The 15554-nt window shown below is 56.2% G+C and overlaps 1 protein-coding gene across 1 annotated transcript; it reads right to left on the bottom strand.

Annotated features, from left to right (window-relative positions):
- Positions 1-90: 90 nt before the first annotated feature.
- SLC6A7 (solute carrier family 6 member 7) lies at positions 91-7189 on the bottom strand (the record flags this gene model as incomplete). Its single annotated transcript, XM_084268773.1, has 13 exons — positions 7015-7189; positions 6177-6308; positions 5367-5601; positions 4727-4865; positions 4326-4460; positions 3566-3669; positions 3027-3151; positions 2547-2659; positions 2334-2465; positions 2070-2169; positions 1605-1705; positions 1238-1405; positions 91-306 (listed from the first exon to the last, which is right to left on the bottom strand). Exons 2-13 carry the CDS (start codon positions 6280-6282, stop codon positions 91-93), a joined length of 1674 nt encoding a protein of 557 aa, XP_084124899.1. The 5' UTR covers positions 6283-6308; positions 7015-7189.
- Between the last annotated feature and the right edge of the window lie 8365 nt (positions 7190-15554).

Genomic DNA, 15554 nt, shown 5'->3' with positions numbered 1-15554 from the left:
CCATCCTGAAGTGCTGCAGTGCAACCTGTGCAAATTGGGGGCGGGGGGGGGGGTGAGCCCCCTCCCAGCCCGCCAGGCCGCTGGGTCCCCTCACATCATGGACTCCTCCTCCTCCTCCTCTTCTATCTCCCGGTCCACCTCGATGGCCGTGTTCTCGTAGCTGGTGATGCCCCCGTACTTGCGCATGTGGACCATCAGCGGCTTGGGGGACTGGCTGCCCGCCAGGCTCGCCACGTACATGCCCGTCCGGTTCTCCTCCAGCGACGGGCCCCAGTCCATGGCGGGCCGGCTGGCCTGCTGCACTCGCTGAGGGGAGACAGGCGGGGGGAGCACAGAGGGCACCCTGCCCCACCACCCCCTCTGCTCCCCCGGCTGGCACCCCCCCCCCGCTCAGCAGCTCCCCCAGCTCTCCCTGAGGGGCTGGAAGAACCCCTGATGAGGATGGGGTAAAGGCCAGAAGCTTGTCCCGGAGCTTTTTTGGGAAGGCAGCTCTGTGTAAGTGCTGTGCTGTGGGCTGGGGGGGTATTATGGTCTGTAGGTGCTGGTGATGAGGGCTTGCAGGGGCTAGGGGCTCTCGTAGGGCTGCAGCCCTGTGCTGGGGGGTTAGACCCAGGCAAGGGGTCAGCCTCAGCCAAGGTGGTTCCTGGCCATGCCACCATGCCATGGGTGTGTCAAGCTGGGCTGCAGCCCGTAAGTGCTCTAGCTGGCGAGTTGCTGCCTGGGGAGGGCAGCAGGCTCTGCTGCCTCTGCTTTTAACAGCCTGGGGAGAGCAGCAAAGCCCAGCCAGGGCTGAGAAGGCTGGGAGCAGCTGGCAGCTCCATCACCTGCTCCTGGATGAAGCCTTCCAGCTGAGGGTTCCCACCTGTGCTGCCTGCACAGACTGGCAGCCTCCCTTCTTGCTCTGTCCCTGCAAAGCCCCACGTGCCCATGCCCACCCCACACTAGGGATGATGTATCTCCTGGAAGGTCCTGCTGTGGCAGGCTTGTTTGGGAAGGGAGATGCACATGGAGCTTTTCCTTGGGGAGCAGTGTCATCAGCCCCCAGGAGGGGACACTACTGGAAATGTCACGTGCCATCTCTCATACCCCATGGGCAGCAAGGAGGGGCAGGGACACAGACCTCCAGGAGAAGAGGATGCAGAAATTGTGGGAGGATACAGGCTCGTCAGGGGCTCGTGGTCACCCCTGTCAATTTCTGGGCTGTTCCCCAGCAATGTCAGGCCACAGCACATCCTACCTCCCACAGTGTCCCTTCTTCTTGGAGCACAGCCACCACCATGCCTATGGGAATCATCAGGCAGGAGAGGACTCCCATGAGGATGCCCAAGACCTCAGCCCAGACCGGGAAGCGGTAGCTGCCGTACTCAGAGGGCTGGTACTTGACGATGTTGTACACCAGCAGAGCCTGTGGGATGGGAGGAGAGAGAGGTCAGCACAGAGCCCTCTGAAGGTCTCGTGCTCAAAAAAAGACCTGGAGACCTCCCAGCAGACCCAGAATGGTCCCTGGGGCACAAAATGCCAGCAGAGTGACTTCTCACAAGGGGAGGTCATCCAGGGATGCTTGTACCACCGCAGCTCTCCTGCACCTCAAGCTGAGCAATTACCAGCATTGTTGCCGGGGACAGGACCATCCAGCAGGCTCTGAAGTAGGGCCCTGGTTTGAAGCCCAGCATCATGTGGATATCTCTGCAGAACCTCTTCAGGCCTGGAAGAGGAAGAGGGTCTCAGAAACAGTTTCCCCCTGAGCAGAGTCAGGTCCCTGTACCAGGTTGCCCTGCACTGACCAAAAGTGGTGTTTTTCATCCTCTACAGCAAAGAAGTGTCCCCTGTCCCAGCTGGGAGATGCAGGAAGGGAGTCCCAGCTGGTGCTGTCTGAGGGACCAGGCTCAGCACCCCAAGTATCTCTGGAGAGGTGAATCCAGTGATGGCCAAGAAGAAACAAAAGGTTGGAGCAGAGGTTTTTCATGCTCTATTGTGAGGCTGCTGGCTCCTGCTCCCTCTAAATCCCTCCCTGCATACAGACAGGACACACTCTTCCCCCACACCCCTGTGGGGACAGACCCCCTTACCATAGACACGTGTCACCACGAGGCAGGTAGTGATCACCACCACCATGAGGCCAAAGCCAGCACTGTAGTCATCCAGTAGGACCAGCCAGTACATCCCACCCTGTGGAGCCAAAGCACAGTGTCCATCATGCCCGGTCCAGTAAAAGTCCACTCTTGGGGACCTGAGCCCTTTGCAGGCACTAGGAAACTTGGCCCCTTCCCTAATCACTCCCTAAAATGAGGCCTTAGTCAGTCCCCACCACACATCCAGCCCCACACCATTACCTCTGTTGTGAGGATAAGCCCCATCAGGAAGAGGGTGATGCAGATGACAGCTGAGAAGGAAGCTTTCTTTGGCCGCAGGTAGTAGGGAAATTCATCTGTCACTGCTGTAACGATGGTCTCCATAAAGGCAAACTGTGGGCAGAGGAGAAGAGGTTCCCCTGAGCCCCTGGGCTGCCTGGGCACCATGGCTGGCTCACTGGGCTCTGTCCTTACCTGGCTGTCCAGGCCCAAAGTTAACAGCATGAAGAAGAACAGGAAAGACCAGAACGGAGAAAGGGGGAGCATAGTCATGGCCTGGGGGTACACCACAAAAGCCAGGCCAGGACCTAGGGGAGGAAAAGGACAGCTGGGTGAAAAGGGGGTTGATGGAAGATAGGAGAGCCCAAAAGACCCAGACCATGGTGGGGACCTGCCAGGGCTGTTGCAAGATGTGCTGGAGGGATCCTGCAGCAGAGGGTGGAGAGGTGCAGGAGAACCAGCCTGCTCCTGGCTCAGATCCTTATTAGACATCAGTTGGTGTTGCTCAACGTTTGCACAGCAGGAATTGGTCTTCCCTCATCCTGCCCCCGGTCCAGCTGAGCTAACACCTTCACCCCTCACACTGACACCCTCAGATGCCTCCTGTCTGGAAGGGCTGCTCCTCAGAGCACCCAAGCAGAGGGGGAAGGAGAAAGACTCTTCGTTTGGCCTCACCTGCTTTTGCCACCTGGTTAACAGGGACCCCAAGCTCCTGGGACATGTATCCCAAAACAGAGAAGATGGCAAACCCTGCCAGGATGCTGGTGATGGCATTGCCCAAGGTCACTATGAAGGTGTCCCTATAGAGGAGAAAGAAGATGCTCCGAACATGTCCACTCCTCAGCACCCACAGCAGCGTGTAGTGGCTTTGCCAGCCCTGGGTGACACAGGAAGGTGACCCAGTGCAATTCTCCTCCGGGGCCCCTTTTGGTATGTACTTTCTGGGGATCAGCCCAACACCCAGGCTCCACTCTCTGCTGGGGACCTGCAGCAGATGCTGGGGACAGGACAGACACACGTAACTCTGGCCTCAAACATCCTCAGACTCCAGCATCTACAGCCCAAACCTCTTGAGTCAGTTGCTGCACCTTAAGGAGAGGAGCAGTGCTGGGTGACTGTGTGCTGGTGCTTCTGCTAGTTTTGAGCCCACCAGCTGAGGGTTTCATGGCTCACCTTGACCCATGATTTTCTGTGAGACAGCAACTGGCTCTCACCTGTAGATATTCTGATGGAAGGTGTTGTATGAGGCGAAGGTGAGGAGACCCCCAAAGCCTACTCCAAGGGAGTAGAAAATTTGCAGGGCTGCCTCAATCCACACCTGGGGGAAGGAAACAGGTCTGAGAAGAGCAGGGGTTTGGAAACCTCCTCCCAAGGAAGAGGAAGATGGCAATATGCTTCCCCAGAGCTCCCAGGACATCTTTCCCAGCCCTCTTGGCCCATGAGGCCATTGCCTCTCCTTGCTGATGTGCTCTCTGCTCGCAGTGGGTCAGCTGACAAAATTGGTTTAGAGCCAGCCCAGTGTGCCACTAAACACCACTGTAAAACGGGGTGGTCTCTGCTACCTACGCTGCTGCCCCAAGGAAAGTCCCTGCTCTGCATGCTGAGAGTGCTCCAGAAAAGCAGAACAGCCAAATCCACCATGGGCACCCATCACCACCCCCCAGGCCATCACAGGGGCTGGGCTACTCCTGCCCACAACCCTGATGCCCAGGGAAGGTGGTGAGAACATCCCCTGCACAGAGAGGCAGAAATGCAAGTGCAGAGCTGGGCCTGATGGGAAGGGCAGTGTAGATGAGGTGTGGAGCAAAGAGGGATTGCTGAAAGGCAAAACAGTTTTGGTCTAAGAGCAACCAAGAGAGAGGACTTTGGGTCAAGGGGTGGCCAGAAAAGGCACCCAGGGAAGGGAACCATCTCTGGTGCGTGCTGGAGGTGACAGGAGAAGGTTTAATTTTAGTTGCACTAAACCCTGCTCACCTTGGAAGACAGCAAGTGATCAAACTGGGGTGTGAGGTAAAACCGGATCCCCTTCCAGGCCCCCTCCAGGGTCACGCCACGAATAAGCAGCATCACCAGGATGAGGTAAGGGAAGGTGGCAGTGAAGTACACGACCTGTGGGAGAGCAGAGCCAGCTGGGAGAGCTGGCAGCAAGAGCACACATGCCTGTTCTGCCCCCAGCCCTGTCCCTGGGAAGGGACACTGCAGATCTGGGATCACTGGGATGCAGCAGGGCCGGTGGGGTCAGCCCCGATGGTGTCTGGGTGTGCAAGCCATCCCCAAAGTGGTCTGTGTCCAGCTGATGTTCATGGATCCTACTTCCCAGATGTGCAGGGAATTGCAGGCACTGGTGGGAATCGCTGCAGACCCCCCCACTTTACCTTGCCAGAGGACTTGACTCCCTTTAGGATGCACAGATAGACGATGGTCCAAGCAAGGAGCAGGCACAGACACAGGTTCCAGCGGATCGTCCCAGGGTCCCCGATCCCAGAGCTCCCTTGGATGTGCAGGACGTACCGGCTAGGGTGAAAGGAGAAGTGCTAGCGAGCAGCCATGGGCACCCCCAGCCTTCTTCCAGAGGCCCCCTCTGAACCCAGCAGTGCCTCTGTCAAAAATCACAGCAACCAGAGACCAATAAGGTGCTGGAGCTATTTGCCAGAGGAAAGGGGAGCAGTTGGTGTGACTTCTCCACCATGCATTACACAGTCCAGAGAGGATGCCTGATGGCTTGGAGAGCAAATGACCAGCTGGTCCAGGCACAGGATGCCTTTTGGTCCAACATATCTCCAGTGCTAGACCATGACACCTCCCACACCCAGGGACATGATCCCAACAGCTGAACTGAGATATCGCCCACAGCTGACCAGGAGACACCATCTCTGCACCCACAAGGCCAGCCATGAGTGTCCACCATGCCATGAGACGTGCAGCACAGACCCTTCACCCTTCATTCCATCCCCATGCTCTCCCCAGCTGGATGCCAACCATGTCCCCATGGCCAGGTTGGGCTGACCCCTTTACCTCCAGTACTCCTCGCTGGGGCTGACGGTGTTGGAGATGTTGACAGGGAAGGTGGTGTTCCCCGTTTTGATGACGTGGTGGTCCAGGCACAGGTCGGTGTTCCACCAGTTGCCACAATGCTGCCAGGGCAAGTCGCTTGTGAGGGATGCAAAGAGGTAGAAGAGAACGTAAGCAATGATCATATTGTAGTAAATGGCCACCAGCGAGACGATGAGGATTGTGCCCATGCCAACGCCTGGAGAAAGGAGAGGGTAAAGAAGGAGTAAGCCATCTCTCCGGAGGACAGCACATCCAAAACCAGGGTCAGACACTGGATCTCAGCAGCCAAAGGTTTAACCAGTCAGGGTTTCACCTGATGGGAGACCCCCTTACTGCCATTACACCCTCCAGACATGCCTACTCTGAGCTGATGAGACATTGCATCACACAGAGGATTTCACTCCAACTTTGTGTTGAGAGTAAAAGGGTCTGATTTGACCATTTCCTGGACACTTTATTCTTACCATTGTCTCTAACAGTCAGTGCTTAGCTTTGATCCTCTCTTCTGTACCCTAGCTGGCTTAATAATTCCCATACAATTTCTGGAGCTGGTCACGACATCTAGAGCCTCAAAGACTGGTAGATCTCATACATATATTGCAGGCATGAAAACAGCTAACCCAGAAACCCAGCCTGCTCCACCTTTCCCTGGGATTTAACCTTTGATTTTGACAAGAGCTTTGAGGATTATGGGATGCTGCTGCTGGTCCATGTCCTCATCAAGCAGCTGATCCAAAGGCCTCACAGAGGCTCTGGATTTCGCTCACGCACCTTTAAAGAGAGGGCTTATCTTCCAGACAGCGAGCGGTCCCAGGCTGGAGAACTGGCCGAGTGACAGCTCCATGAAGAAGATGGGGATCCCACAGATGGCCAGCATGATGAAGTAAGGAACCAGGAAAGCTCCTGCAAGAAGCAAGAACAAAAAAAAAGCACCCTAAAAAGAAAACAGGGCAAACACCTGAAGCCCACCCATGACAAGGAGTAAAGCTCCTTCAAGATCTGTGGCCCTGAGGATCTACATGAGAATTTGGAAGACAACAAGGGGCAGCAGCTCACTGGTAGCACATGAGGAAGGGGCTTTGATTCACCCAGTGCCAGGCTTCCCCCTCCACCCCTGACTCTCTTTTCTCCTTGAATCTTTCACAAACACCATGAAACTCCCCAGTTATTGTTGCATGTGACAAGCCATTATTCTGGGAGTAGACAAACAAACTGGGTATTTAGCATCATCACAGCAGTCTCTTGCACTGCAAAAGTCTCTCTCCCCTCCTTCAATACCTGGGAAGCATTTCCTGAGTCCTGGAGTACACCAGGCCAAGAAGCTATTGGAAACCAAGGTGGATTCTCAGGGAGTATCCAGGCCAGCATGAAGCTGGGCGGGACACCAAGGCCATGAGTACAGAGATGGGATGGTGAGTCCCTTCCACACATGGATACAGGTGGTTAATGCCCTACAGCAAGCACGGGGAGCAGAAGGAGGCTTCACCCCACAACCACGAATGCTTCTTCCCAGCCCCAAGAAGGGGAAGGAATGTCTCTTCAGAGACACATCCCACCAGCCCAGCCCGGGGAGATGCAGGTGTGGCCACTCCAAAGGATGCCCCAGTACCTCCTCCATTGGTGTAAGCCCTGTAGGGGAACCTCCAGACATTTCCAAGGCCCACGCAGTATCCGATGCAGGAGAGGAGGAAATCCAGCCGCCCCGTCCAGTTCCCTCTGTCTTCTGGGCACTCGGAGCCCAGGTCCCCATCCTGGCTGCTGGGGCTCACCAGGAGCTCTGGTGTCACCGGCTGAGTGAGAGATCAGGGGATGGGAGAGGGCAGCCAGGGGTTGAGGAAGGAAAAGACAAACAGGGGATGAAGAGCAAGGAGAGTGAAGAAGCACCAAGGGCTTGGGTGTGAATCTGTGACCCTGAGTCGCAGCGTTGACACTTGTCCCTTGGGGACACCCTATCCCAGCAGCTCTCTGTGCATCACCCCAGTTGATGTCCCGCTCTGCTGCTGAGCAAGGAAAGAGGATGAGTGTAATCCCACATGGCCAAAGCTTCCCCAGAAAGCCAGGAAGGTCCCAGTTCACCTTGGGAGGACCAGGGTTGCCAGGACCCATCTCACAACCCCAGTTTCCCAAGAAATCCTTTCAAGGGGTCACAATAAACCTTCCTGATCTCCTGCAGAACGTGGGTGTGAGGACAGCAGGGGAAGAACCAGTGCTGACATGCCAGGGAGTGTGACACACCAGCCCAGCATGTCCCTGCCCTTCCAGCACTCTGCTGCTGCCATTAAATGCTCCACGTGCTTTTCACACTTCCCCAGCTGCCAAAAGCCTGCACTGTGGGGATTTAGTGACTCCTCGAGCTCCTCCTTGCCCCAGCTGACCCAGCTTCTTCCAGCTTTCCTAATCTAATGAGAGACACAGGAAGCTCTTCAGCAGCAGGGGATTAACCCATTCCCTTCCTCCCCAGCGGCCTCAGCTCTATAAGAGGGAGGTGTGAGTCCTGTAATACCTTTCAGTTGGGGTGATGGACCCTTGGCATTTGTGTGTGTGTGTGTGTGTGTGTGTGTGTGTATCAGGTCTGCAATGAGATTTTTGGTCTGTCTGAACTTCCCCAGCCTCTTGATCCTGTGAGAGTTGGGTGTGTGTTCCTGACAGCTCCCATCCCACCAGCAGCCACCAAAGATGAACAGCTCAGAAAGCAGCTGCCAGGTGAGATCCCATTGCATGTATCCCCTCAGTAAGGTGGGGGAGCAAAAAGGGGTGGGATGAGGATCCTGCCCCTGTGCCACTGCATGGGGGTACATCGGGTTTGGCTGGTGTTGAGGCACAGAGACAGAAGGATGCCTGGGGTCCCTGCTGACAGGGCACCAGGGCAGAAGTAGCCCATTTGAGACACTCCCCTTTCTTCCTGGACTCTCAAAAGATAAAAGCACCCATCTCCATGTCCCTGAGTTTGTGCAATCATAGGGCATGGGCCCATGGGCTGTGGCTGAGAGGGTCCTGGATTTGGAGGGACCAGCCAGAAGGATGTGTGGGCTCCCCAGCACCACTGCAAATGTGTGCTCATAGCCCACAGCAGACCTTCATCCCCTGGGACATCAGCACCCAGAACTGCCCTGCTGCAGCCTCGAGGAGGGTGGCAAACACCTCCTCTCTTCCTCCTTCTCTTCCTCCTCCTCGTCATCCTCTCTGGCCAGACGGCAGGATGCTCCTGCAGCCGGTTCCCATGGAGACAAGGAGCCGTGTTGCTGATAGTGATGGCCACATGCTCCCACCCTACACAGGGCACACCCCACTCCCCAGCCGCCCCACGCCTGCCGCCCGCAGCCCCGAGGCACCAAACGCCTGGGCACACTCATCCCCATCCAGCGTGCACCACTCAAGGGACAGGACTCTTCCCAAAACTCTCCCCAAAGCCAACCAGAACTGCACAGCCTGAGAGGATGGCACGAGAAGCCACCATGAAAAGCCTGTTCCCACTGGATGCCACCATCACAGGGTAAGGGCTGGGAGGAAAAGCTTCAGAAACACAGGCTGGAAATCAAATTGTGACCCAAATATATCACTTCTGCTATGAAGCCATTGCTCCCTGGCAGCCCTCCTGCAGCTGCTTAACACAGCTCTCCAGCTTAGCAGCATCTCCAAACCATGGCCACGCCGGCTAATTAACCCAGCGGGCACAGCAGGCGTGACCCTCGGCAACCTGTGTTCACAGGTGATGGTCAGACTGCTCTGCAACACCCTCCCCGAGGATTCAGCTGCTAAAAACCTGTATTCACAAAGGTCCTTGCAAGGTGGAGACAGGTGTTCTCCAAAAACAGGCTTCACAGTCCATCAGGCTGCCTGGGGAGCTCTTGCTTTCCAGGTTTATAACATGGAATAACAGAAAGCAGGGATGCTGGGTGGCTATTAAATGCTCCTGCTGAATTCCTGCTCCTCTGCTTGAATCCTAAACAGCTGCAAGAGGCACCAGCAGAGCTACATGACCTGATGAAATGCAGGTGCCCCCTCATCAGATGGAGCATGGAAATCAATCCAGAAGCAGCAAAAAACGAAGGGTATGGCAGGAGCTTTTCCAAACTCTACGTGACCTGATCCCCACCTCTGTCACCTTTTTCAGAGGCCATGGGATGTAGCTTGTTACCCCTGTCTTGGTGATGACTGCTCCTCTTATTAACTTCTTTAGCTAGAGCTCTGTGGTTTGAATTTGAGACCCTAGGACAGAAAGCAGGGACTGCTCAGGGGTCAGATAGACCCCAAGGATGGTGACAATGTGGTCCCCATCAGGCAGGTTAGCAGGCAGGGGCCAGGGATGCTGCTACAAAACCGACACAGAGGCTGTTCTATGACTGTGACACCCCACAAAGCCCCAAATCATAGCCTTTCCCTGGACATCACAGAAAACCCAGCCTTAAAATGAACTATAAAATACAGAATTTAATGATTCCAGCCCTCTTTGTCCCAAATAGCAGAGAGATGAACACCTCTCTGCTGCAGGCTCCTGGAAACCTCACACGCCGGCTCGATCCCAGCCCTTTTTTTAGGATTAATGCTCCCTTTTCAGCCTTTGTCATAACAGGAATTTTCTCTTTCAGCAAGAGCTGAAGTGCCTGAGTCCTACAATACTGCTCTAGTGCTTTCCACCAGCAACTGCCTCCTTTCAAACCGGGCTCCCGTCTCGCGGTTATAAACAGCCGGGGACTAACAGCTCCCTTGGCAACAACGTCCTCCTTGAGCACGGCATCACTTTCCATTATTCACCAGAAGATGCTCCCCAAAGAAGTCAGCGAAGCAAAGGTCACCAGGAAGAAAAAGCACTTTAGTCTCTGCCAAGATAAGAGCTGGCTTCCATAAGGAAATTGCCCGACGCTAATGATTGTCTCTAACCCAATTTACTTAAACCAGCTCAAAACTCAGCTCTATCTGTGAGAAAGCAGCCAGATTAAAGTTACTTTTTCATCATATTCTGTCTCCCTTCAAAGTGGCACTGTGGGATTGTTTTGTCAGTGGTTGGTGTGCAGACCACAGCCTTTGGTTGGGAGAAATGCCACCCGACGCCAGGTTTTTCCGCGCCGAGTGCGAGCACAGAGCGTCTGTAAAGTGTGAGTCACTTCGGATTAGTTTGAGTTGCTTGTTAATCTCTGCAAGGAAAAAAACCCAAACCAGCATAAGAATTAATTCCAGTGTGATGTCTCTTAGAAAGGGGAGTGAATGAAGCATCTCTATGGTGTGGAGTCCCTTGCAGGGCTGCGTTCACATGCCAGGAGAGGGAGCAAACGATGCTGGAGCCAGCACAGGGAGTTTGGGGGGCTGGAGGTTGCTGAGTCTGAAGCAAACTCATTACAGTGATGTCCAGAGCATAAGGAGTATGCAAAAGCTTACGGCCTTCCATGCAAAATCCCTGAGGAGGGAGCAGGGAGGGTGTGAGGCAGTTTGTGGAGGGCAGCTATGGGGAAGGGCAGCCCAAATCCTGGCTCCCACCATGGTGCTCTGTGGGCTTTAGCCTGTTCCTACCAAATGGCACCCCCCCAATCAAACAAGCAAACACATAAAAACCATCCCCTCAGCTTTTCTGGGAATGCTATTATGCAAACCCTGACCTGAAATCCTTAGAGCTTGGAAAAGCTCTGCTCTCTGAGGGAGGAATTTCCATGTGTCTGACACCCATCTGATGAGAGGGCTGAAAGCTCCTGGCTCACCCAGAGGAAGCAGATCTTAACGAGAGGAAGAGGATGCTGTCAGGGTCCTGGGGCAGCACTGCAGCCTGGGCTTCACAAACTCCTCTGCTGGCCAGCACCAGCTCTGGGTGAGCCCGATGCCAGCAATGGACATGGTGTCCCCAGAGTTCCGGGTGGCTGCGAGCACCAGGTTCTCAGCAAGAGCATTTTTGGGTAACAAAGGACAGCAGGGCCCCAAGCAGCACCAGGAATGGGGGAAATAACTCCAGAGACATCTGCTTTTCATTCCAGCTGATCACTGTGGGACTAAGTGGATTCTTGCAGAAATGTTAAACAGGATCACCAGCAGCAGAGGAATTCTTTCAAGTATCTCAGAAAGCCTTTGGAAGGGGTAAAGACAACTTTTAATGGATTGTGCAGTCACAAAGTCATCCGAAAAAGCAATTTGTAGGGAAGAGGAGGGGAGGGAAGAGCCAGAGGATGCCTCCAAACAACAGAGGAGAAAGGTAGGCAGCCCGGAGGCTGCCTGGGCCATCTGATGTTACCCCAATATCCTAGGCATTTCCTGGCAGGGATGAAACTCTCCTGGGTTTTCATTCATCAGAAGGCTGGTGCAGGCTGGAGCTGCCCTGCCCTGTGGTTATCAGGCACAGTTTGGCAGAGGGAAGAGCCCAAGGGGGTCACAGCATCGGGTCACTGCCCAGCATGCTCCGGGCTGACCCAGCACTAGCAGAGTGTCCCCATGAGGGACCTGATGCCACCAGCCTCTGCCACTCTGCACCACCATGTCGTCATGTGGGACAGAATGAGAAGGGGCTCAGTCACCAACACATGGGGGGACGGTGACCCAGAGAGCCCCTTCAAAGCAAAGTGGCGCTGAGGACAGAAGACCCTGAAAGCTGAGTTTGAAAAGGGTTCCCAGCAGGATCTATAAGGGAATTCTGACTCTGCCAGCTGCCAAAGGACACCAGGGGAGGTCAGAACTACCCAGACTCCTTTAAATCCTCTGGAGGAGGAGGAGGAGGCAACCCCAGCTGCAGGTGGAAAGCCACTGCCCAGCTCCCTGTGCTCATCCTGGCCCCGGTGGGGGGGGGGGGGGACACACCCCTCACCACCACCTGCCCCCCAAGACCAGGCAGCCCCTGGGGCTGGCAAGAGCGGCATCCCCGGGGAGCCACTCTGGGGAGGAGAGCCAGCTCTGCCCCCGAGTGCCCACCCACGGCCACCCAGCCAGACACAACATGAATCACTGCCGGCAGCACCTGCTCGCAGGGAAGGGACACGGGAGAGAGCATCCAGCCAGCCGGAGCAGGCAGCGGGCAGCTCTGGCCTGCTAATTGCAGGGAGGAGGGAGCAGTCATTATGAAATGCCCCCCCCATCCCTCTCCCCACCACCCCGCTCCGGCCCCGCACACGCACACTACCCCCCTTGCGTTCCCTGCCAGGGAGAGTCACCGGCTGCAGACGGAGGCTCTGCGGGCAGGGGATCGCGGGGCGATGGGCACCTTGTCCTTACTCCCCAGCTCCCAGCCCTGGGCGGGGGGGAGGAGGGAGGAATGGGGGCAGCCCCCCCCCCCCCCCCCCCCCCCACTTCCCGGCTCTCACCTCCCGGAGATTCTGCTGCCGAATCTTCTTCATCCCAGAATCCTGTTGCTATGCGCTCCCCGCTCTGACACTTTTTCCTCTGGCTTTCTCCGGAGATGGGAGGGAAGGAGGGAGGGAGAGGGGGGGAGCGGGAGAAGCGATAGCAGGCGAGGAGGGGTGCTGTTTCCCTGCCCACTGGGCTGGCAGGGCGGGGGGAGGCGGGGGGGGGACGGGGGGAGCAGGGCTGGAGGAAAGGTTTGCCTGGAGTTGAGGATGGTTGTGTGCTGAGCAGGGAGGGAGGAGGGGACGGTGCTGGGCAGGCTGGAGAAGGGCTGTCTGCCAAACGCACCCCTATTGAGGAGGGGGATCCAGGACCTCAGCCCCCCACCCGGGGCAGCAGGGAGGAAGGGCTGCTGCCTTACTCATGCCATGAATGCGTCAGGTCTCCTAGGGATGGAACTGGCTTTGCAGGCACCCTGCCACTGGGCACCCCAGGGGTCCTGTCTGCCCCAAGCAGTGGTGGCAGCAGTGCAAGAGTAGATGTCAGAGTCTTCCCACATCTTTCTGTCCAGCTCTGAGCTTGTGTTGGCAGGACATGGTTGGAGCCTGAGCAGGTCAGAAGTGACTTCTGCCAGTGCTGCCCACCCCAGTCCCCATCCCAGGGGTGGGGGATGCTCAGCAGACATCAGACCCTTTGGATATGACCAGTGCATCCCTCAGTCATCTGGGGTGAGCAGAGAGTCCAAGATATCACGAGTCCAGTGCTGCAGCACAGGGCACATCTCCAGGGTTCAGACTCAGCAGGATCCTACAGCCCCAAAACCCAGGGAGACACGGGCTTTTCCTCATCATGCTCAGTCAAATCCCCAGTGAGGTGGCAGAGAGCTGATCTGTGACTTCTCCTGCTTTCATAGGCCAGTGTGGTAGCAGGGAAGATGCTGTCTGCCTGAGGACCTGCAACGATGCCTCTTTCCCTTGATAATATCCTCTTGTCCACTACTTTCTCCCTGGACTCACCCAATCCATCAGGGTGTGTGTGCTCCTTTTCCCCACGGTGCGCCAGCCCACTCCACACCTGTCCCCAGCTGCTTTACTCAGCTCTAAGGCTGAGCAGGCAGCACTGGGGATGTGGAGGACAATGACAGGGCTGGGACAAAGAGGACTCATCCTGCTCAATACAAGAGCAAATCTCCCATACATCTAAGGGCAGTCCTACAGCCTCCAAGAACTTCAGAAAGTTTTCCCCAGAAGGAAGCAGATCCTGAGTATAAAGACACGTTCCTGCAAACCCATCACCATGAAGCAGCTCAGTGTTTGCACAGTGGGTCTTTCAGAGCTAACATTTACCCGGATTTCCCAGCAGGAAAGGAGGAAGGAGCAGACTATATAACCCAACAAACATCTTTTTTCACACACTCACAGCTTCCTCAAATAAAAGTCATTGGGAAGTCACCCATCCAGGTTTTACCCATCACTTCTCCCTCTGCAGGGATGGCAGGGAATGCCAGGGGCCACACTGTCCCAGCCTCACCCTTCCTGCTGTGGGCAGGGAAGCTTTGTTTGCCTTTTGTGTCTGCATGATCTGAATCACCCCTTTGGCTTTTTCCTTGGGATCCACCCAAAGAGAAGTGTTCCACAGCCGCTGTCATGGCTTAGGAGAGGAGAGGCTGGTGCCAGATTGTTAGAGCTGCCCCAGCCCCATGTTGCCATCACAGACTGGGCCCTGCAGAAACCACCCAGCCTTTGCAGAGAGGGCTCCAAGCCCCCATTGTCTTGTCTCCAGGGTTGTATTTACCAGCAGAGACACCAAGGGGCTGATGTTACCTTGGAGTGTCTGTGTTGATACCACTGCCAGTGGGATGCTCTGCGTCTGGAGCTCCCCTTTCTGGTTTGGCTGGTGCTGCTCTGGCAGCACCATCAGCTCTCCATGCTGGTTCTCCAGAACCTCACTGCAGAGCTGGCTCAAGCCTGGGATCACTTTGGCACCGGCAAGAGACCCGCTTCATGAAACAGCACCTACCAGAGGCAGGCAGAGCCAAGGAGTGTTCCTGTGAGGAACAGTGCAGCCCAGGGACCCCAGAAACCGCAGGGACCCCAGAAACCCCAGGAGAGCTCAGGAGGAGGAGGAGGGAGGCATTGCACAGCTATCCCTGTGCCCTGGTCCCTGAGGGTCTGGCCATATGGAGCACACACAGGGCTTGCAAGCCTTTTCTAGCAAGCTTTGCCTTCTCCCACCCCTGCACCACTGCTGGGACAGCAAGGAAACCTTTCTCTTCCCATGGGCTGAAGCACGGTACACAGCAGAGTGGGAGAGCTGCAGGAAAGCAAGCCCCCATCCCCATCCCAGTGCAGTGCCCAACAGGCGCCGGCACTGCCAGTGGGAAAAGAGAGGGCAGCAGGCAGGCTGGGGAAACACCCTTGCCCACCCTGCTCCCACAGCCCACTCGTGTCCCGGCGGCAGCCACGCAGGAAGCGGAGAGAAGGCGTCCGGCAGCGAGATGGGCCCGTGCCCAGATCCACTCCGCAAGACACGAGGAAGCAACAACGGCAGCGGCGCTGCGGTTAGTCACAGTCGGGAAGCGTGCCATCCCGGGGGCTGCGGGGCTGGCACCACCTGCTGCGCTCCGAGGAGGGGTGCAGCCAGGCAGAGGGAGCCGGTGGGGTGCGCGGAGGCAGGAACGGGAAGATGCTGTGCGGGGACTTGTTGGGGACAGTGCCCAGGGTGCCCTGGCTATGAGGCCAGGCTGTCCTCGTGATAACCATGCTCCGTATTGGGCTGTGCAAGGGGCAGCTGCTGTGGGTGCTAAAAAAAGGGTGCTTGTCACCTGCCAGGGGTGAGAACCTCAAGAGATCACGTGGTTGAGGTTTGAACCAGAGGCCCCAAAGCCAGCAA

Source organism: Gallinula chloropus (assembly GCF_964237585.1).
Source record: "Gallinula chloropus genome assembly, chromosome: 10".
Classification (NCBI taxonomy): Eukaryota; Metazoa; Chordata; class Aves; order Gruiformes; family Rallidae; genus Gallinula; species Gallinula chloropus.
Note: the sequence above shows the minus strand (reverse complement) of the source record. Positions and strands in the feature narration are given on the sequence as shown.